This window comes from Myxine glutinosa, chromosome 1 (genome assembly GCF_964187855.1).
Source record: "Myxine glutinosa chromosome 1, kmMyxGlut1.1, whole genome shotgun sequence".
Lineage (NCBI taxonomy): Eukaryota > Metazoa > Chordata > Myxini > Myxiniformes > Myxinidae > Myxine > Myxine glutinosa.
Window position 1 is genome coordinate 201,484,147 of NC_136261.1, and position 24,498 is coordinate 201,508,644.

Sequence of the window (24,498 nt, forward strand, 5' to 3'; positions counted from 1 at the left end):
ATCACGCTTCTTCGCCTCTGTTACAGTGGTCTGCATTGGTAATGGATCAGGTCTGAATTCAGCCCATTTCTTGCCCCGTTTCAAAACACTGTGGTGGCAGTATGCAGCACTGTAGGCGGTTTTAAAACCCACTTGGCCATTTGTGAATTCTAGCATACGGGCCTCACTAATTTTGAAGGTTTTCTTCGTCCTCACATGATGTTTGGTTGCTGATCGGTAATCAAACGACTGCCAGTCCTTTCCATACACGTAGACATTCCCAAATGTTTTCAAAATTGAGCAGTACTCTTCTGGGAGCAGGATGGTGTCCACTTTCCTAACTCTCTGTTCAATTCTCCCAAATACTCTATCTGCTGGTAAAAAGCTGTGCCCCCTAATTGGAAAGGTGTACTCAATCCTGAGACCAGGAATTGTTTGCTGAAGTGCCAAGAGCATGGATGCCATATTCATATTCTTATTTTGTCCAAAACATGAATCGCTGAACAAGCGAAGGCTTTTTTTCTCCCGAAGCGGACCATTGAGTGGGTGGCGGAAGCAATGATCCAGTGCGGAAGCTGTCATATTGCTGTCCTTTTTGTTTTGATTTTCCAGCCAGACATAAAGGTGGACATCCTCCTTGAGCTGTTTGCTCTCCTTACCATGATGCACAACAACACCAAACAGGTAAAGGTAGAGTTGTCTGGAATAATAGGCTTGGCCTATTGGTGTTTTGGGCAAAATTAGATTTTGCATCATGTCGAAGCAAACAGTCACGGAGTCCTCTTCGTCCCTTCCCAGCTGGTCATAGAATGCTCGTGCTCTTCGCCGATGCAAAATGAACAAGGCTGTTTCATTTTGCTTTTCAGCTTCTGACATGTTTGGATCCTTTATTCTCATCCTGTATTTGGCACAATTGGAACAGGCATCTGTGGCAGGATGGCCAAAGCCAAGGTTGAATTGGGATGAGAAAACAGAATAGTACAGAGAGTAGCTGGTTTGGGCGTGGTTTTGTGCCTCAAACAGCTGGTGCATTTTGTGCACACTCAAGTCAGTGGGGAGATATTTTCGCCCTGGAGCCCCCCTACGGCCGTAATGACTGGCCCTGCAGGTGAATGTTCCAATGTGATTGGAGATCAGATCCCTCTTGCTGTTGTTGATGTCTACTTTTCGGGCGCCTCCCCTTCTTTCTGGGCGAGCCTCAGCAGTCTCCGCGTAATATCGGGCCACCCGGGACACTCTGTCCTTGCTGATCCCTGAAAAAATCAAAAGAATAATGCAATACCTGGTATAAAATGGCTAATATCGTATGGGGTGCAGGGGATCAATCTTGTGGAACCGATAGACAGAAATAATTTTGACTGTGGCTGTTTTAATCAGCCCAGCAAGGTTGCAACCACCTCGATTCCGACGTACAATCTGCCTGGAAATGCTGTGAATCGGTGCTAATAAATTTTTTATGCATGATCATCGCTGACATACGTGGATTATGTAAATATTTTAAATGTTATCTGTGGTGGAGAATCTGGGTGCATGCATAATGGTGTGCAAATAGTAAACGCGAATAACATTCAATGAGCTTCCAGATGAAAGATATCTGCAATGAAAACAATACAAAAACTCACCCAGTACTGAGACGAATGTGTCTTTACAAACAGGAAGCTTGTCTGGGTGGTTCACCGTCAGCAGACTGAACTGCGCGGAAACATTCCTGTTTTTCCTTCTGCCAACTGTATCCACCTTCTTGCGATGCCGCTTAACAGACGTGATTGTCATCAGCTGCAGAAATTCCCTGTCCTGATCTGCTTTCTTTGAGTTTCCGTATAATTTGTCAAAGTTCAGTCTGAGATCGTCTTCTGTGAGCTTATCAGCGTGACAACGATTTTGATTTTTTTCAGCGGTGTGTTTAAATGCCACGGTTGGAACTTTACCAGCACCAGAATGGCGAATTTTCTTATCTTTTTCCCGTTCATGGTTGTCCTTATTCAACTTACGCTTTCTTCCTCCCGGTGAAAGCACCACCGCTTCGTCCATCCCATCAAAACTGTCCATTTTACAGAAGATTACGTCCAGGAAAATTACGCCACAGTCAAACAACGGAAGTCGCCATGTTGTGGAAAATTCCCCACGCGGATTGGCCGACAGGCAATATCGCGGTTTGGAATAAAAGTGGCATGGCGTTTGTCGCACTTTGCAAAAAAGATCTAAACTGGGCTGCGTAAACTAACGGGAGATATCACGTTTTGAGAGCAAACGAATGTGTGATATTGACCGACTATCTGTTCACGAATGTTGGAGCTGGTAATCGCTTTTTTTTTTTTTTGGCGTTTATAGCGTTTTGGAAAAGAGCTCTTCATATACACTTGGCATTTAATATGGAATATTTTTTTTCCTGACTTGGGTTTACTTAACTCAGTATATCAATCTGGTGAGTTTATTTTACACTTTGGTGATTTATTTGTTAAAAGAACCATGTCACTGATTGTCTGTTGCAGCAAGAAGTCAACAACAGGATTATATCACAGGTGGCGTGGCAAAATGTACGGACAGGTGCATTTGATGATTGGCTTCACAGTCGGGTATACAAGGGTTGTTGCATTCTGTATTGGTGGAAAACAACTGCTGCACGTCTCCAAAAGTTATTGCCGCTTCCTCTGGAGATGGTCCGCCAACTCGACAATGCTGTTTGTCACGGAGTGGTGGCTTTACGAAATTACGGCATGAAACAGCGTGCTATTGCTCGGCAGTATGGCATCACTCAAGGTCAGGTGTCAAAGATCCTGAAACGAAATGCTCAGAGGAGGGGTGTCCCTACTCCAATACCGAGGCCAGGACGTCCCCGCAGAACCACAAGGAGGGATGATCGCCAGCTGCACCAGTTAGTCCACAATGGCCGTACCAAGTCAGGTAATTGGCTTAGGGCTGAGTGGCAGCAACTGACAAATGTGCCTGTATACAGAAGGCTAGTCAACCAACGACTGGTTCAATCAGGCTAACGTGCCAGGCGTCCCCTGAGAAAGCCACGCCTGACCAGACAACACCGCCAGCACCGATTGCAGTGGGCCAGAGAGCACCGTCAATGGCAGCCAGGACACTGGAATCACGTGATCTTCAGTGACGAGGCTAGATTTCTGGTCTATCGTCAAGATGGCCGCGTCCGAGTGCGCAGACAAGTGCATGAAGCCTACAACAAATTGTATAGTGCCAAGAGTCCAAGCTGGAGGTGGTGGGGTGACCGTTTGGGCTGCTTTTCATGCAGGGGGCAAAACTGACCTGGTTGTTCTGAATGGAAACCTGAACCACTTCAAGTACAGGGCCATTCTGGAAGAAACATTGCTTCCATTTGCTCGTGCAGCCTTTCGAGGAAACTTTGTCTTCCAAGATGACAATGCACGGCCTCATCGTGCTCGCATGATCCAACACTTTCTTGCTGACCATGGTGTAGAGCATATGGAGTGGCCTGCCATGTCCCCGGATATGAATCCGATAGAGAACTTGTGGGCAGAAATAACGCGTCAAATCAACCACTTGGACCAGCAGCCGACCTCTGTGCGTGAATTGCAGCAGGCTATTGTCACTGCATGGCAAGTGATTCCTGTCCAAACCTTGGCAAATCTCGTGAACAGCATGCCTCAACGTGTGTGTGCTCTCCTGAATGCTCGTGGGGGTTACACGAAGTACTGAACTGTAATTTTACTGTCCGTAATCCCAGTCGTAATTTAACTTTTGTTTTTGTTAAAAAAAATAATTGGCTAATGTGCAAAATACAGAGATACTTCTGGAAAACGTACAGAAGTTTAACACAGTACTGTCCATGAATTGAGTTCGATATCAGTTTACATCACTTTCAAGGATCAATTTATTTGTTTCGAAATGTGAAATGTGGTTTTTGTTTCTTTTAAAGGTCACATTAACAAAATCTAGAAGAATTTCAACATAATTCCAATGAACTTTTGGTTCTAAGACATCTTGAAAAGTAAGTTCACCCCCACAAAAAAAATATTCCTTATTAAATGCCAAGTCTGTATATACACACACATATACATACACACACACATATATATACTGACGAGACAGTCACTTCCCAGGATACTCTTGGTGCCAGCGACCTCGTAACAATGGCTCCGCTTTTCTCACTGTACTCAGCAGGGCATTTCCTCCTCCCATGGATGCCAACCGATGTGGATTTGTCTGTGTATCCACGATGCTGTGCACCCAAAAAAACACCCACAATATTTGTGTTTTCCTTTTCAAGAAAGGAAGTGGCACGTACCATTTTAGTCTTTGGTATGCCTTGAACTGTTCCAAACTGGATGGGTGTTGTTTTTTTTTAGGAGACGCCATCTCCTCACTGGATGGTTGTGGCTCCCTATGTGAGCTCATCCGTCCTTTGCCAGGTGCTGTTTTTGGTCCTGGCATGATGTCACACTCTCCCTCCCCACTAGCAAAGCCAGTGAGGTGTCGGTTTAGTCGCCGACAACCTGACCATGCGGCAGGTAGCTCTGGGTTACGTGTTACCAGTGGCAGTCCCAAAAGACTGACCTGACCTGAATTTTTTTATGCCGCCACCCCCGAAGGTGGCCTGAGGCATTATTTTTATTCTGCAACAGCAGGAACCCTTTTAAATGGCTGACACGCGTGCATATTTGAACGGATGCTGATCCTTTTGGTAATATAAAAAGAATAAGTATATGTTCATTTTGCTTGTGGTTGGAATATTAACACTCCACAAACTATTGACTTCAGCACAGTTGTCATTCTGCGCAGTATCAAAATGTTCAATGTTTCAGAAAATGTACCGTAATTACAGTATTTGCATGACGTGTGTGCTGTGACTTCAGCTCAAGAATTGCATATTTTTTAACATTCTCTTATACAAGGCTATAAATTATGATGATTGGGGTTTCATGTTTTTTGTTTTTTGGAAACGTTTCATGATCTTGCTGGACAGTGAAGCATATATACATTCAAACTTCCCAGCCCTAGTTTCCATTTATTGATGCAATAAGAGTTGATGCCATTTGTTTGTTTTTAATTCAGAGGATATGGTGTCGGATCTACAAGCCTATGGACTTGCGCAGTTGCCAGATGTGTCGGGGCGAGAGCCCCATGCATACGGAGAAGATGGTCTGCTGCCTGCAGAAGAAGCCTGGATGCCCTACCGGCCATTTGCTGTACATTCTGTCCCACGCCTCGATACTGAGGGTAACTATCTTAACGAGTAATAAAATGAAGTGAAGCATCTTGCTGGCATTGTTTTGTTGCAGTCACCCATTTGGGATTGCAATATTGCTTCCCATGTAACAATTTCTGATGTTTGCTTTATCTTTTTTTAAATCTCTTTTATAGCAGAAGTGCCACACTTCTGAGCAATTGTCAACTATTTTGCACAGATCACAGCCGGTAACTTTGTGTTATCACTTGTATCATCACCGAACTGCTTGCCCAATACTCTTTTGCTCCAATGAAGGGTGAATAGCCAAAACGTCAGCGTCTCCTTGTTTCCCATGGTGGTTAGCATACCTCAATCGATGTCCTGCTGATTTCATACATTGTTCTATCTGTCTGCCAATGTAGATTGATGCAAGCAGAATTAACAATTTGCTGCTGAATGCTAGTCAATACACTTACTAGATTTGGATCGGGTATCGAAGCAACACTGCTTTGCGCATCATCAAACTGTAGTGGCATAACAAACAATATCTTGTCCTTCTGGTTCTGGCATCTAAATGCACTTCCACACATCATTGCCTGTGGTAAAATTGCATGCTTGATCAGGGTCGCCCAGATAGCTCAGATGACAGAGCACTGGTATGGTTCACCAGAGGACCTGAGTTTGATTCCTTGTCTGGGCATATAATTTTCCCACATACGGGTGTCTCAAAATAGATGGAACCCATTAACATGATAATAATTTATTACTCAGACAAGAAACTCCAAAAAAGATGACATTTCCTGGAAGCTGATATGATAACAATTAAAAAACTGAAGATTTGAGGTCTCTAGCTCAAAGGATACATTTATTCGAGCACATGTTCCAAATGACCGCCTTTGCGCCTTAGACACACTTGAAGCCGACGAGCGAAGTTGTCAATCACCCTGACAGTGACACACTCTTCGTTCCTGATGGCACGAATCTTCTGGGTGATGGCCACTTTCAGTTCAGAAATGGATTGAGGACGATTCTCATACACGTGGTCCTTCAAGAACCCCCAGAGATAAAAAATATGGGGGGTTCAGATTGGGTGAATGCGGAGACCACTCGGGTTCGCGGCGCCTGCTGATCAGCCGATCAGGGAATCGGTGGTCCAGCCACTCCATCGTGATGTTGGCTGTATGTGGAGTTGCCCCATCTTGTTGGAACCATTGCACATCTCGATTCACGCCACGACGTCTCCCAAGTCCCCTCCAGCACTTGTTGAGCACCACAATGTAACGCTCCTTTGTGACAGTGACTGCCTCCTCGTCTGCGTCTTCAAACCAAAACGGTCCGATTATGCCATGTTTTGAGATGGCCACCCAGGCCGTGCATTTCACAGAGTGCAAGGGCCTCTGAAGCACCTCGTCTGGGGCTTGTGTGCCCCAGAACACATTGTTCTTGCTATTGACATGCCCACAGAGCAAGAAGTGTGCTTCGTCGCTGAACCAAACATCATCAAGAAAGTCAGGATCCTCTTCGATCTTGTTCTCGAACCACCGGCACATCACAACCCGTTTTGCCATGTCAGCTGGTGTGGGTTTATGCTTGATCTGGATCTTGTATGGGTACAGCTGAAGATCCTTGATCAAGATTCTTTGCACTGACGCATGTGAAAGACCCAGCTCTTGGCTACGTCTTCAGATGGACTTTTTCGGGCTCCTTCTGACAGAATGTCTCACCGCATTCACATTGTCAGGAGATCTTGCAGTCAGCTTCCTGCCAGAACTGGGTGTTTCTGCCTTCTTGTTGAGGTTGTTTACTGATCCAGTGGCTTGAAATTTGTGTGCCCAACGATAAATTTGGTTTTTCTGGGGATCGTTGTTGAAGTTGAACTTCCTGCGAAATTTTGCTTGCACTGTTTTGAATGATTTCGTCTCCAAATAAGTAGTGACGCAAAATATTTTTTCCTCCTTTGTCCAAGGCATTTTGATTGATAATAAATTATTAGTTGTTATGGTCTCCTCTCTTCAAATCTGAAAAAAAAGAACAAGAACATTAATATTGGCAGAATTATTAGCAGTGACATGGGTTCCATGTATTTTGAGACACCCATTATGTCAATTAGTTATAATCCTGTTCATTTATACTTTGGAAATAGTAGAAGTCAGAGCAACAGGACGGTAGTTGAAAGGCTTTGAACAATCACCCTTCTTTAAAATAGGCTGTACGAAGACATGTTTCCAGGAAAGAGGAAAAGTTTGGGTTTCTAAACAAAACAAAGCCCGGAACAAGTGTGTGTCTACCCTCAGGGGAGCCAGGAAACACTATCTCTCCACTCTCAAGACTGAACTCTCAAACCTGTCTCCCTCTTTCAAATCCTGGTGGCATCTGGTCAAATCTGTTTCTGGTGTTTGTTCCCCCTCCATCCCCTCCCTTACCTCAAATGGCTACACAGCTGACACCGCACGTGACAAAGCCGAATGCCTAAACTCTGTGCTTGCCTCAAAATCTTGTGCCCCAAACCCATCCCTCTCTGTACCCACCGCACCCAGTTGAACCCAGCTGCTCCTGGACTCTGTGTCCTTCTCTCCTGACAAGGTGGAGAAGTGCTGTCAAACCTCGACTCTCATTCTGCAACTGGACCAGACGGCATCAGCCCACGAGTCCTAAAATCCTGCTCTGCCGCTCTTTCACACCCTGTCTCTGTTCTCTTCACCCTCTTTTGCTCAAGGTCATCTGCCATCTGCTTGGAAATCAGCCAACATCACCGCTTTACACAGGAAAGGTGCAAAAACAGATCCTTGCAACTACAGATTAATCAGTCTGCTCCCAATTATCAGCAAAGTCATGGAATCCATCATTGCTTCGGATATCAAATCCTTCCTCTTCTCCAATGGCTTGATCTCGGATGATCAATTTGGATTCAGACCAGGTCGTTCTACTCTGGACATGCTGCTTCTGCTGTCTCAACAATGGATGGAGGTCGTCAATGCCAAACAGGAAATCAGAGATGTCTCCCTTGACATATATCACGTGCCTTCGATACGGTCTGGCACCCCACTCTGCTCACCAAACTCCTCCTATGGTATCCATGGAAATCTCCACACATGGCTTGCGGACTTCCACTCTGGTCATGCTCAATGCGTGGCCCTGGATGGATTTCTCGAATCTCCCCTTCCTATTCAGGCTGGAGTTCCCCAAGGTAGTGTTCTGGGGTGAGTGCTTTTTCTGGTCTTCGTCAATGATCTCTCCGACTCTGGAAAACCCTCTTATCTCTTTGCTGATGACTCCACTCTCTGCCGCTCCATTCCTCATCCCTAAGGTTGGCATTCTGCAGCCTCCTCACTCTCGGCAGACCTGGACAAAATCAGACTGGTCAAACAAGTGGAACATGTCTTTCAATCCTGACAAATCTCACACTCTCACTATGTCTCTCCGAAAAGACCGTCTGGACAACCCTCCCATCTAATTTCTCAACAATCCTCTCCATGAAGTTCTGTCACTCAAGCTTTTTGGGTCTCACTATCTGCCATGATCTTTTCTGCGAAAACCACATTTCCAAGCTGGCCTCCAAAGCTAGTCGCCGACTGGGCATCCTCCGTTGTGCGAAGTCCTTCACTGGCACACCTGAGCTCCTCACCACATACAAGGCTTTCATCCGCAGCTCAATGGAATACTGTTCTCCCCTCTGGGCTGGTGCTCCTGCCTCACACCTAGCTCGACTTCACGCCGTTGAAACCATAGCTTTCAAAATCATTGGAATCTCCCGCGATGAAGCTAACTCTGAGGGCCTTTCACTCACTCGCCGCAGGCAGGTTGGTGGACTTTCTGTCTTCTACCGACTCCTCTCCGGCCTCAGTCCCCCAGCTCTGTCTGTGCTGTGTCCCCCAAATATTCGTACAGGTTGCACAAGATCTGCCAGCAACCCTCTTCTTGTGAAACTGCCAAAATCAAGACTCTCTGCTCACCTTCACTCTTTCATTCCTCTTTTCTCCCACCTCTGGAACAAACTCCCTCACTCTCTTCAATCCCTCTCCTCTCTCCAGGTCTTTAAAACAGCTGTTCACCACCATCTCTTATCTTCCCCCATCCAAAACCTTGATCTTTTCTACCCCTGTTAATTTCACCCCAGATCCACTTTTTTGAAATATCGACTTCATTCTTTGAAGTCCTAGCAGTGTCCATGTGTTTTATACCTTTCCCACCCCCCCCCCCCCATCCCCTTTCCCATGCCTCCTCCCCCCCAAGGCCTCTCCCTCCCACAGATCTCCTGATCTCCTGATGTCCCTGTTCTCTACTGTTGTACTTGTGTGCTTCCCTCTCTCCTCATGTTGTCTCCCCCTCCCTTTATTACATGTTTTTTTGTGTGATTGATGTTAGCTCTTACACGAGCCTCAGTCTATACAAAGAAAAATAAAAAAAGCGACACAAACTACCAAGCAAGTTCTGAGGCACACTCCAAGAAACGAGGAGGAATGCCATTTTGTCCATATGCCTTGCTTGTGTCCAGAGAGAGGAGTACATTTTTGACTGCATGAACAGAGATTATATGGAGGGGCATAGGATTGCTAAGGGGTGCTTCAGAGGGAGATGGAATGTTCGTCATCCAGAATGGAATTAGAAGAGAAAATAGAACCAAAAAGTTGCTTTATCAGTCAGAGACAGCAATAGTATCATCGGAATTGAAAACGAAGGAAAGGTTCAGGGACAGAAGTTAGAGATACTTTTGCTAAGGACCAGAAAGATCTATTAGTGGAAGAAAATGAGAGGTGGTCACATTTCTTTTGGATAAAGGAATGCTTCGCCTCACAAATAACATGTTTGCAATGATTTTTGGCAGGTATGAAAACTGAATCGGAAGAAGTTGGAAAAAAACGTTTTTCAATGTCTGATATGCCGCATCCCTTAAAAGTAGCTATTACGGCCCTCAGCTATACATTCAGCAGAGATAGAGGCAGCGCCTGAGCAGAGGCAGTAGTCTTTCCAGGGAAAATCAGAAAAGAAGTTTTATAAACCAGTCTAGTCGGCGCTATTGAAATGCCAATACTAGCGTTTAGTCGAAGGAGAAGGAGATGGAGGAGAAGGAGTGGTGGTAAGTAAAGTGATCACACAATTGTGGTCAGAAGAACCATTTGGAGGTGAAATTGTGTAACTGTAACACAACAAATTGGAGGTGAAGAACAAATCCAAAGTATTGGAAGAGTGGTCATGACAATCTGGGATATGCGTATGGTAGGTGATAATTTGTTCCAAATAATTGAGAATGGAAAATGTAAGAGCTTGAACTCGCCCGACATCCGTGTGGGAAGATTTCCAACCCTCCCTGTGGTGTACATTGAAGTCTCCTACATAGAGGAATTTTGATTGAGCGTGTTCAGATGTCATGGCCTCATGGCAGTTATTAAGATAGGTAAAGAAAGCTATAAAGTTTGTAGAATTGTGAGACCGGTCAGTGAAACGGAGAAAAATAGTGATGGCCGGGAGACAAATCTTAAGCCAGATGACATCAAAGTTTGGAGATTTGAGGTCCACAAGGCGTACAACAAGTGTTTATGTTGGAGTAGACACAGACTCTTCCTTTGAAGTGGAATCGTGCGTGAAGGTTGTTGTTTGAAATGTTAAAGGAGTTGACAAGAACATCATGTGAGAATTGGGTCTTTGAGAGAAAAATAGGCCTGGCTTGGTGTCGGTGTTGTGGTCATGCCTGTTGGCGTTTTACCAGCAAAGTGAAATCGCTGGCATGCCCCAACAAATTACAAAATTACAAATTCCTACACTTGGAATCGAGTATCCATGATCGGAATGGCGACCTGTCTAGATTGTAACTGTAACGTCCCATGGGTGATGGGGGGGGATTTCTCCTTAAATTGCCCCGTCGATTGTGGAGAGAAAGGTGATGTTACAAGATGGCGTCACTGACACCCAGTGTGTACCGACAAGTCGAGTCACTTCGAAAGTCATTTGTCTGATGTTTAATGTCTGTCTGCACATAACCGTTTGTTCTTCCATGATCTTTATAACCTGTAAATAAAATGAAAAATAACTTAGGCAAAACAACACATGCCTAATGGTTCCTTTGCATTATCTCATATAATTACTGTGAAATGGAGTGAATAGGGGGACAGCAAGGTGAATAGGGACACAAACTGAAAAAAAGTTCGGAAACTTGTGGGTTAAATAGGAAAAATAGGATTTTTATGGCTGTCCCTATTCACCCCGTTTTACGGGTGAATAGGGACAGTCACTAATACAAAAAAATAATAATCAAGAAGTAGGGACAGTTTGGAGAAACTTTGTATCCCCTATTTTTTTTCATTGGCACCGTGGTTTATATTATGGGTGCATATTATGTGCATCCATCTGAGCTATCAATTTAGCAATAAGTTGGAAACTCAGGATTGTTTCTTGATTATTATTTTTTTGTATTAGTGACTGTCCTCCCTATTCACGCGTAAAACGGGGTGAATAGGGACAGCCATAAAAATCCTATTTAACCCATATATGGGGTTAATGGGGACTATAAGTTGCTTTTTAAAAAAACAAGAGAACACTTTCAACCCAAATATCAACAAATCAGTATGGTTATCAATTTTCAGCGAAAAGAGTTTCCGAACTTTTTTTCAGTTTGTGTCCCTATTCACCCCATTTCACGGTACCATAAAAGATGTACCATGTTCCAATGGAATTGTGCAAAAACGTCGTTCAAGTCACCAATTATATTTATTCAACATTTCAGAGATTAATACTTTAAATACTTTTGCTTTGGTCAGTTTGCAGATAACTATGCAAAACGTGCATATGACCTTTTTTCTGTGAATACTCAACATGCTTGACTACAGCACAACAGCTGCACATGCTATCATCATACATGTGGTATAATTTTCTGCAGATATAGGAAATGTAAATATCTTGAAGAAAATGCGTTTTGACTGGTTTATTTATTTATTTATTTTTTCTTTCTTGTTTCTGTTGTGAAGTATAAATGTGTTTTCCCACAGAAGCAAATTCTCAAAATGGTGTTGATCGGGTTGTTGTTTTTCATGTGACCTTGTCTTGTGACATTTGCTAAAGTCGTGAAATAAAATGTGGATTTGCTGTAACTGATGAGCATAATCTCTTGCACTTGATAGCTGGTTCTGGGGAGGCTGAAGATCCAAAAGATGAGGGAGTTGGTGATCCATTGGTGGAGAAGACCAGAGTGCAAACTGAGAAGTTTGAGCCAGAACGTCAATTTGAGCTCGATAGCAAGCCACTGGCTCGTGAGTTTTCACAGGTAGTGTTGGGAAAGGGGAGAGGTACCAATATGGTAATTTGATGTGTTGTAATGAAAAGCAATGCGTTTTTCGAGTTAAAATGTAAGGTGCATAACCACCATTAGGTGCTTTAGTGTCTTAGGAACTTTTGTGATGCAGGCAATGGCAGGAATGGAGCAGTTTAACCGTGGTGCTGTGATTGCACTGCTCGTTGGTGCAGCTGTGGTGGGTCTTCTCATTGTGGCGAGCGTTCTGTTGTTGCGCCGTCGCCCTTACAGCCCCGTATCCAGTCTTGCAGAGGTACTCTGGGTTTTTTATGGGGGGGGGGGGGGGTTGATTTTACTTGGCAAATTCACTCATCATTTCATGAATAGCTTTAAATCTCCACCTATTTGCTTCAGGGTTTGGGTGCATTTGTTGCTCTGGCATGGGCTAAGCTTTATCCTGGAGTACTTATCACTTATGAGTGATATCACCACTATCAGAGTGCTTATCACTCAGCAGAAGTTTTATTTCAAGTGGTGTGAAGCAGATTGAGAATCCCTGCATATGGAGTGTGTTACGTGCTCCTCTCCGAGCCCCGAGAGGAGTCACGGCAGAAAAATGTGTTATTCTGTGTCAAAGATCAATGGAGAAGCCACCCCAATTGTTACTCACAAACAAATATTGCATTGAGATCACACAAGAATAACGGTACAACAACAATAGTATTCAAAAGTACAATCAATATGTCCTATGATGGTACCATCAGTTTTTCAATATATAACTCGCTGTGCTCCAAGTGAGTGTAACAAGAACATTCCCCAATGTCTCTTATTCTCCAAGACGAAGTTGATTCGCTCCAGCAATCGCTAGAACGATGTCCAAACGACCAGAATCCCGTGTGAATGGCCAGGGCAGTCACACAGCCGAAGCGGTACAAAGGTGCCCTCAAGGCGACTGGGAAATCCAAAGGCGCCCTACAGGCGACCGAGAGATCACACCCTCGTGTATGGACGAATTAGCCTTCAAAAATAAACGTCACACACACGCCCCAGATCGACGTCTGAATGCGGTGAGAATTGTCGAAAAGAAACGAAACCGCGAGCGAAGTACAAATCCTGTGCGAGTCAAAATGGCCGACGACCCGGTCTCATGGCACACGGCACGGCGATGATTCTCTCCTGAATCAATCGCAAAACCTGACATGCAGGTTGACCGGTCACAGCGATGACAACTCCGTCGTAGGAATTCCTCTCCCGGAAACCCGAAAGTTCGCTCGTGACTCTGGCTCGCCAACGTTCGCTTCAGAATCCAGAGCAACTCGGCTTTTTTGTCCGACTCATTCGCTCCGCCCTTTTTTCTCTTCTTCTTCTTCGTCTTCCGGTTCCCGATCCGGTTTCATTTTTAAAACATTCCTTTTACCTTTTGACAATAATAATTGCTATTTCCCTCAAACAACAATAATAATAATACATGGAACCAGAAATGTCTCAAGTGGATGAAAGCCACCACAACGGAAGTGACTAATCCGTAACAAGTGGCAAAGGCTGTCTGCATTTAGAGCAGACAAGCCAGAATTCTGCCCATTGCAAATTTCTTCAATTTTTTTTCCTTTAATTTAAATTGGTGTTTTTTCGATAAATGTAAAGAAATCATTTTCAAGAGCAGGGCTTGTCAGATGGCAGCTGTTGCTCTCAAGTGACTTCAGCTGTGTCAACAAAAACTGCCATTTTTTATATTGCCAGCACTCGAAGCTGAACCTCAGACCGTTCGTGAGTCATATTGCACACACAAGATTTTGTGAATACATTCCAGCATAACAGAGCACTGTGGTTAAAAACTACAAAAGCAAAAACACTGGTGAGTTGTGGTGATGGTGTTGCAGCAGAATTCTCAGTTCTTTTCCATTACCAATGTAGGCTGTATTTTTTTTTTAAACCACCTTTAGAGGCCATTTTTCCCCGCAAAGCGGGGGTTGGCCCTTCCTGCCCCCTTTTTGGCCCCCTTTTTGAAGCAATGTTTTACGGCCGGATGCCCTTCCTGCCGCCAACCCTGTTTGTCGCCTTTTACGACAAACAGGGAATTACCAGTGAACTGGTACTCAATTAGCCGACCTTGGAAGGATGACAGGCTGAGTCAACCCCCCTGGCGTTAATTCAGCGATCGACCGGGATTCGAACCCAGGATCCTAGGATCCTAAGCTGGCACCCTAGCCGCTAAGCCAACACCAGGCTCTATGTTGCAGGAAATATTAAGTTTCAGGATAATTGATTTTGATTGGAAAGATAATTTATGTACGCTGTACAGTGACATTCAATCTAATGATTGTCTATGTACATTGTGAATTTCGACAAACCCAAGTGGTTGCATCATTGTTGGATGGTGTTGTGAAGGTTGATTTTGAGTCATGCTGAAAATGCAAGGAATTACCTTTCCAAATGTAATTGGTCTGGATGCTTTTCCAAGTCCAACTTGTGACAAATCACTTCTCAAATCAAGCTTTTCATGAATTGCTTTTCAAATCCAACTTTTAATGGATCGCTTTTCAAATCCAACTTTTAATGGATCGCTTTTCAAATACAACTTTTAATGGATCGCGTTTCAAATCCAACTTTTAATGGATCGCTTTTCAAATGCAACTTTTAATGGATCGCTTTTCAAATCCAATTTGTAATGGATCGCCTGTCAAATCCAACTTTTAATGGATCGCTCATGTCAAATCCAACTTTTAATGCATCATTGGTTAAATCCAACTTTTAATGGATCCCTTTTCAAATCAAATTTGTAATGGATCGCTTATGTCAAATCCAACTTTTAATGGATCCCTTTTCAAATCAAATTTGTAATGGATCGCTTATGTCAAATCCATCTTTTAATGGATCCCTTTTCAATTCCAATTTGTAATGGATCGCTTATGTCAAATCCAAGTTTTAATGGATCGCTTATGTCAAATCCTACTTTTAATGGATCGCTCATGTCAAATCCAACTTTTAATTGATCGCTTTTCAAATCCAACTTTTAATTGATCGCTTTTCAAATCCAACTTTTAATGGATCGCTTGTCAAATCCAACTTTTAATTGTTCGCTTTTCAAATCCAACTTTTAATGGATCGCTTGTCAAATCCAACTTTTAATGGATCACTTGTCAAATCCAACTTTAATGGATCACTTGTCAAATCCAACTTTTAATGGATCCCTTTTCAAATCCAACTTGTAATGGATCGCTTTTTAAATCCAATTTGTAATGGATCGCTTTTCAAATGCAACTTTTAATGGATCGCCTTTCAAATGCAACTTTTAATGGATCGCTTTTCAAATGCAACTTTTAATGGATCGCTTTTCAAATGCAACTTTTAATGGATCGCTTTTCAAATGCAACTTTTAATGGATCGCTTTTCAAATGCAACTTTTAATGGATCGCTTGTCAAATCCAACTTTTAATGGATCGCTTGTCAAATCCAACTTTTAATGGATCACTTGTCAAATCCAACTTTTAATGGATCCCTTTTCAAATCCAACTTGTAATGGATCGCTTTTTAAATCCAATTTGTAATGGATCGCTTTTGAAATGCAACTTTTAATGGATCGCTTTTCAAATGCAACTTTTATTGGATCGATTTTCAAATGCAACTTTTAATGGATCGCTTTTCAAATCCAATTTGTAACGGACTTTCAAATATGTGTGCATTGCCCAAATTACAGCATTCAATGCGCTTGAGGAGAACCAATACATTGAGGGAAGAGTGCAGTCTGAGATAGGAAGGAGGATTACTGCTTAATAGTCAGTCGGCATAGTCGATGATGTCATTGAGATCGTGCACTTGGTGAGAAAAGCACCAAAATTGGTAGACATGTGTGACGGCATATTCGGAACATTTTCAGATATGGTGACACTCAAAAAATATATTTTTGCACATGTGCAGCAGTCCAAACTTAATGTTATAAATGCTCGTTTCCTAGAGCTAATTTCTCTAATATTACTGTCGGATTTTAAAACAGTGTTTACCGCTTAAGATCACCAATGGGGCCAAATGATAGATGGGATATTCATAGGGCTCTTTGGCTTTGTGAATCCCATCTGTTCATCAGCCTTATCTCTATCTGGTTGGGGGGGGGGAGGGGAGATGAGATGGGAATCTGCTTTGCATACTTTTGGCTACTTTTCAGAAACAAGAAAAACGGAGCTTACACCTTGCGACGTTTCCGTGAATTATATTGGAGTCATTTTGAGGCCACTTGCATAATGCTTCGAGCAAAGAAGTATCATGGGTAAAATCCAAAATGGCGGTCATAGGCTATGCTGAAAACGGGAAAATTACTTCGATTTACATTGCTTTTTCTGCAAAACTGTACCAAAAATATTTTATTTTGCACCGGATAGATATTTTCCTATTTATTGGACAGTTTATGTGAATAATTAAAAATACAAATCTCAAATTCATGCCGAATAATCAGCCAAAAATGCCGTTTTTCTTTTCTTTTGAAAATGCCAATGCCCGATCCCTAACTACCCTTGCCACGGATGATTTTCAGCAGCACAGAGAAGAGAACAACAAATGGCTGAAGAACAAGGCAAGTTATTAAAGATAGTGTAGAAAAGTATGCAGATGTTTCATGGCTGGTGTACTCTGCCAATCCTCAGCAGTCGAAGGATTGAATCGTGACTCCCACAGCTTTGCTCCCCAATTCCAGGACAGTGCCCAATGCCCATACTGTGGCAATGATCAAACAACTCGATGGATGTTGTCAAGAATGCTGTGGGGCATCTGATTCCAGGTCAAGCATCACTGGTTACATTTGATCAAGCACTATATGCTATCTCCAAACAGATCCAGTGAAAATGGCCTGAGAAATATGCAGACGATAGGTTTGTTGTTGTTGTTGTTGTTGTTGTTGTTGTTGTTGAATAGTCCCAGACAGTTCTCTCGAACAAGCCTACAGCACGGAGGCAGCAAATCGATCTCCCAGGAGTGACCCAGAGATCCCCTACATCCAGATAGTGGACCCCCACCTTCAGGAAGTCAGGGCCATGGCAGAGTTAGAGAGAAAAGCCAAGAGGGAAAGGGGGCTTCCATGAGGGACCGATCGTGACTGCGGTGCCCTGACAAATCTGGGCAGCAGGGAAGAGGGGGAAAGATTTGGCCCCTGACTTGCATTGGGGGGTGGGGATTGAGGGAGAGATACACCACCCGAAGAGGCGGCCCCAATGTTTGCTAGCCTCCCTATTGAAGTGGCAGCACTGGCAACTGTTTGAGACCAGCTGAAAGGAAGTGGATGGACCCATGCACTGGTACAGGCTGAGATTACAACAGCTTGAGCAGCAGACTCCTTTCTAAAAGCATCACATTATCCAAACAAGAAAAGCACATCAGGTTACAGCTGCTGCCTTATCCATTCTACAGCATGATGCCCATGATCACTACAGTTAAACATGTACCAGTGACAATCAAGTTCCTCTTGCTTTTGATTCCTGGTGCGAGGATAGAACACAGCACTGCCCTCAGTTTCAGAATTAGAAAAGAATGCAAAGTTCCAGTGTTATAACCGTCGTCTGTGTGATGGTTGCGAGAGGCAAACTTTGCAATGTATCTTGATGCACTCACAGAACTAGCTCCGTGGTTCTTTGTTCTGGACGACGCAAATTATGTCCGCTGGATTGCAGTCCACCTAAGAGATGTGTGACCTGCAAAGAAAGCAACCGGAAGTTGCAGAACAGTTTAGCGCTGGTCATTTCATGACACAAAAGACTAAGCATGTGTTTTTGCTCATACCCATAGATCAGGCACACAAACAGAATAATGTTTGTATTAAAGGCGATGGAGGAGTGGTTGGGCTTATGGAAAATCCGAGTGCCCTTCAGCATTGGATGGTTGCTGGGCCCGATGTTGAAAGAGCGATAGAGTTTGAAGGAGCACAGCAGTTCAATAAGAAAAAGACGCACCACAATCAAAAATAAAGTGTCTAAGAGGCCTTTACAAAATATGTGATCCAGGAGCTTGGAAATCTGTTTGAAGAGCATAGTGACTGCCTGCTTGTACTTGATGCAAAAGAGATTGGAGACAATTGTGTGATCGACACGTGAAAGAAGCACAAAAAAAATGGAAAGAATCAGTTTGATACTTTCATCTGGGAATGCTTGGTCGAATGAATCGAAGGAATCGGAGGCGATCAGTCACAACAAACTTGTCAATTCAAAGCACAAAGGTACAAACAAAGGCAAACGACAACTGACCACAAGGAAGTACGATCTGACCCTCTTTTCACCAATGTACATTGCTTGCAAATGCAAGATGACTGCACTCAATTGTACAACAATTTGCTTGTGTGATGGAGAGTGTTTGAGGAACCGAATCATGAAACATTCTAAATGACATCCGGTGCATCACCATTCGATTCTGGGGTGCCCGTTGCTGAGCTCGGGTAAGCGAATAGTTTCACCCAATCAACTATAACCCCAATCGCGCTTAATACAAATTGTCGATGCACATAGAATTATATGACTCCTTTATTATAAGATAAACCAAGACTCGTGGACATATATGGGAGTATTGTATCAAAATACAAATCACATTGTCATCATGACCAAATCTGTTCGTGACACAACGTGTCTTGCTTGATTTAAAGCGATAATGACTGCACGTGTTTACATGTATTATGTGTTTACTCTTATTTTGTTTTTATTATAGGTGGATGAAGCCCTGACACCAGAGGAACGCCACTTGAACAAAATGCAGCAAAATGGTTATGAGAACCCAACATACAAGTTCTACGAAGGGCTTCATAACTAGTCTGTCTGTGCTTAGTAGTCTCAATCACAACCTTTAGAATTGCTCCTCCCTGCTTTTCTTGCCATTATTTCCTCTTCCCTTTTCATCCTCATTGATTTCATTCCATTCCCCCAAGCCCTCTATCATTTTCCACAATTCTGATCTATCTCACTTATTTTGGTCGTGAACTGGTGCTTGGAAATGTGCTTTACCATTATTTGCTTCACATCTGTCACTGTTTTCACTCCAGCTCCAAAATGTTGGAAGATAAGAGCATTTCATTTTTTTTTTTTCTTCGGCAATCACGTAGTTTTGCATTAGTGGTATTGAACACTCCCTGACACATGTAACTCTAAACCTAGACAAATCAGCATGAGATATCATATTTAAATAGCGGTTGCTCCACAAATTTCAGTTTGAAATGAAAGCTAAGCAGACTGTGTTTTCCACATGCATCACGTGAGCGTATATCTGTGCGTTACACCTTGTTGGTCAACCATGAATAGCATCCACCAGAATGTTTTGTGACACTACAATGAGTTGATCAACATAAGCATCTCTTTCAGAGCCAGATTACTGATCATTCGTATTATGCTGTGTGTCCCAACCTGAACTAACACTATTAGGAGTATACATTGTTTGAAGTAGCAAACGACGATGGATTATAGCCTGACTTGTGACGCTCAAGCATTGGATAGTAGTAGCCACTCGGATGACGCAGAAATTTTCTCGACAAACGAACTTGCTGAGGTTTTGCGACTGGAATGGATTGAACGTGATTTAAAATTTTTAACGAGATTGAAGTTCATGGCTTGATTAGCGATAAACAAATGTTGCCACCTATTTACGTGCTATGACTATCCTTTTTCTTGTCTTTTTTTGGTATTTGCAATAAGAGTATGAATAAATGTTCATGACAAGAGGTAAAAGTCACAAAAAGTAACGTTTTCTAAATCTGCAGAAAGTAGAGATACCAAATCTAGAATAAGTACAATTCTCGAATCGTTTGCCAATACGTATGGAGTTGTCATTAATCTGAAACGGTCATTTATCGTAAAGATACGCTGCTGGATTTTGTCTAATTATTGGCAAACTCACCTTGGCAAAGGGAATTAAAATACTGTATATCTAGCAAAATGTGCATGCTTTAGATGACACCTTGCCCAAAGTTTCTGCTTAATTTCATTTAAAACAGGTTATACCAATTGTGATGATGAGGCCAATTATTTGAGTGTTCCTTTATTTAATTTGTTGCTGTTCTTTTGCAAATTCCCATTATGAACTCATTTTAAATTACCATTACTCATTGATATCCTACTTCAGCGGAAGTCAATGATTCAGCCTTGTGTACTGTTATCCTGAACCAAAATTTGAATAATTAGCAAAACAGATGATTAATGATTACTGTGGCTATTCCGGGATGCTGATGTCATCCGTTGCAACAAACTTGTTGCTCATACTGCTTGTAGCTTAACAACTCTATAATAATCATGAAACTACCTTAAAATTACTTCTGATGATAGCTTTCCAATAATACACAAGTGGGTGTTTATTTAGTATGTGAATCGAAGCGCACCATGATGACTTTCTGTTGCTTCTCTTTGGGAAAAATTTCCACTCTTAAAAACCAATCTTGATGAAGATCTACATTAAAACTGGCATGGACAGAAAGCAAGAGTTTAATGATATAAAGCTGTAAAAACCTGAAAAGAGCCATTTCTTACGACAGGCGATGTTTTTTGTTTGTTTGTTTGTTTGTTTTTTGCCACATCCTGAAAAAAAACATGACTTCCAGCTCGTTATATATCCTGGGAGGTCTCAAATCTGTTCATAATACAACAATAAAAAGCTGTAATGTAATTAGTTTAGCAGAATTCCTGACCTGATATATTCCCACTCATATTTAGCTATATATATCAATTTGGTGTTTTTTTGGGGGGGAGGGGGGGTTTGGCCTATTTTAATCTTGAGCTTCAATATTTACATCATATAATTTAATTATCCTCAAATCCATATTTATCACCATTGAGGTTTAGAAACTTGCCTATTGAGACAAATTGATGCCTCTTCAGACATTCACTTCATATTTCTCTTCTCGGCTCTACTTGGATTCGCTATGTCTATGAAACCACTGTGGCAAACACTGATGGCCAGCAACATGTGTTGAATCCAGATATAGATGTTCCCCTGGCGATTGACTTTCATTATATTTTAAACCAAATAAGAAAGAGCAAACCATTTTATCGTTCATCTCAGGTGTGCATCGACCTCAAATGAACTGGTTGGCAACAAGAATGCAATGTAGGCTACCCAGAGTGCAAAGTGTGATGAGCAACCCATGGATGCTTCCAGTAGCATTCATTGCTTTAGGTTAGACTTTAGAAAATGTGGATAATGCATGCAATCGTTGTGCAAAGTAAAGAGCATCACCGAGTTGGGTGGAATTTGGTGAAGTTTTGTAACTACCTCTGTCTAAATATGACTGAACCTGAATGATACACCAGGTTTTCATTAAGTTAAAGTAGACACCTGTGATTCGAAGAGCAAATCAAATTGTATTCTGCCAGTCAGGGGGCCGCTGGAAGTTCTGGAGGTCGAGATGCTCTGAGAGGATCTCCAAAAGCTTCAGTTGGATATTTGACAATCAGTCTTTCCCATTAACACGGATTTGTAACTTCTGTTGGAATTTCCATCTTCAGTTATAAGTTGTATGTAAACTTTTTCCGCTCACGCTCTTCCGTTTTCTTTCTTCTGTTTTTGATCAAACGTTGGATAAAAGTGGCTACCAACAATCCTAACATATTTGAGGCAATATTATTTGAACCCTTTTTTGTCGATATATCTGGGACATCGGTGTGATCCGAAATCCTAAAAAGTCAACCTTTCAAGGCTTTTTATTTGTAGTATCGTCGATGTTTTCCATACATACATTTGTAGTATCACTGTCAACGTAATAACTTTCCTGAAAAGTATATTACGTTGAATTTAAAAGTGTCTACTTTTTCTTGCACACTGCCCCCTTGCACACTGCCCCAACATTGATTATAATCAATGAATATTCTCCAATAATTTTTACATTTTAAGAGTGAAATTCTGAGTTTTTATTTTCATGCCCACATTCCACAACTGCCTCAACCGTGCATTACTCATCGTTCAACGGAGAAGATGATTACAGTTGATTGCAGAAGTTCAGTTGAAGTTAAATGCAGAAGATGGTAAGATCTGATTACAGTTGATGGTGAGCTGAGTCAGCATGCCTCGTACGAAATAGAGCCTTGTTCTTCACACTTTGTACCATTAGTGACCTAGATTACATTCTTGATGCTGATTAGTGTTTGTTGTGCTGCTCTTTGTGGACCTAAAATTAATGATCATTCTGCCCAGTCCATGGCCTAGCTCTCCTTTCTTCTTTCCATCATTCTGCTCCTTTCCTTCTTTCATCTTACTTCATCTTCCTCTCCATTTTTCTGTCACTTGCATTCTTCCATGTTTGTAGCCTTTCCTTTTCATCCCTGAATCCTCAGCATGGGTTCACCTTTCTTACTTTTTCTTTTTTTCTCCAACCTTTGTTTTTTTGTTTGTTTTACCACCTCTCCCAACCTTTCCGCCCTAGCTTAGTCTAGTCTATGTATGGCAATTTTATAACTACAGTAATGGTGGTGGTGGTGGTGGTGGTGGTGGTGGTGATGATTATGATGATAGGAATCGTGGTAGCAGATTTGCATTGTCATTTTGTGGGGTGGGGGCAAAGAGGGGAAGAAGTTTTGTTTGGTGGGGTAGGTATTTTGTGGTGTGGGGTTGTAGATTAGTTGGTGACTTTCAGGAGCCTGCAATGCTTGATAGCACTGTTAGCGTTACTATGTTGTCACGCTGGATGATAAACTGCTTCATTCTACTGTAACTTAAGCGATCAAAATAAATAAATTAGCCCATCTATGCCAGATTGTACTTTTGCTTTAGCCGAACTTTTGATGATGTTTTGTGTGTTTGTCCCTTGATGAAACGAGCAAACACATTTGCAGATAGCTTTGATGACACTAATCTCTCCACACGAAAGCGCATGTGCAGATGTACCATGGACATGACCGTCTCTGTCCAAGTGTTTGTGTTTGACGTTTGTCCCATTGGAGGGATGCTATGCACAGGTGGAATGGACGGAATGGAAAAGATGGGAAAATAGAATGTGATTTTTTTTTTCCCCCCAGTATGTTTGGGAGTGCTTTTCCTTTCAAATTCCTTATTATTTACTATTTCTATAATTATTATTGTTTTTCTTATTTGTTTCATTTTCTATTGTTCTCAGAAGGGTTTAATTGTACCCACTTGAATTGCTCTGTCTTTTTGATGTTTCCAAATGCAAAAATAAAGGTGGCTTTTCCTTTGGGTTGAATTCTTCCCTTGGCTTGTTGTGTTTTGTTTAAACTTGAATCATTATGCCTGTTGAGTTCCAGTAGTTTGTCTCACCCAAGTTATTCCATGAGGGCAAAGGTTGCTGATGGGGCAAAACTGGGGTTTTGCCACAGCCAGTGGGCTCGAGTTCAACTCGTCACTCATAGCAATTTATGTCATCCTTCCTATATGTGAAAGTTTACAAATTGCAAGTTGGTCAACTAAATACATGAAAAGTGACGCATCCACTTCTTTCCTCTACGTTCTCCCTCCAGCTGTCTGCTTCCTTCTCCCATGCTTTCTCCATCTCACCGCATCCTTCCATCTCCTCACCGCAGCCTTCCATTTCACCGCATCCTTCCATCTTCTCGCCACATATTTCTGCCCCTCACCACATCCGTTTGTAGACAGTTACGTTTGTAGACAAATGGACTTTTAGTTAAGGTATACTACTGGGTTTACATTGACATTACTGGGTGTGACACAAAAGTGCACGTTTTTTTTTGTTGTTTCAAGTCACTACTCTAGTGCAGATACACGTGTGCTTCATGAAATAGTGTTTATTTAGCTTGTACACAGCAAAATAACGCATATTTCACAAGAAACCTTTTTCCTGCAAAAGCAATCTTGTTTGCCCAATAGAAGAGGTTTTGATACAAAAGTGCACTTTTTTTGTTGCAAGTCACTATTCTGGTGCAAATACATGTGTGCTTCATCAAAGAGTGTATATTTAGCTTGTACACAGCAAAATAACACATAAGCCTGGTATTGGCTTAGCAGTTTGAGTGCCGGCTTGGGATCCTGGGTTTGAATCCCGGTTGATTGCTGAATTAACACCAGGTGGGTTGACTCAGCCTGTCATCCTTCCGAGGTCGGCAAATTGAGCACCAGTTCACTGGTAATTCCGTGTGTCGCAAGAGGCGACTAATGGGGTTGGTGGCAGGAAGGGCATCCGGCTGTAAAACATTGCTTCAAAAAGGGGACCACGGTG

At 42.4% G+C, this 24,498-nt stretch overlaps 1 protein-coding gene across 1 annotated transcript in view; it reads left to right on the forward strand.

Moving 5' to 3' along the window:
- Window positions 1–23,513, forward strand: part of LOC137413110 (amyloid-beta precursor protein) — a 132,494-nt gene extending 108,981 nt beyond the window's left edge. The window contains exons 12-15 of the mRNA XM_078782453.1: window positions 5,017–5,181; window positions 12,247–12,389; window positions 12,529–12,669; window positions 19,038–23,513. Of these exons, the coding sequence (XP_078638579.1) occupies window positions 5,017–5,181; window positions 12,247–12,389; window positions 12,529–12,669; window positions 19,038–19,139 (551 nt within the window). The 3' untranslated portion in view covers window positions 19,140–23,513. The remainder of the gene's footprint in view (window positions 1–5,016; window positions 5,182–12,246; window positions 12,390–12,528; window positions 12,670–19,037) is intronic.
- Window positions 23,514–24,498: the final 985 nt, after the last annotated feature.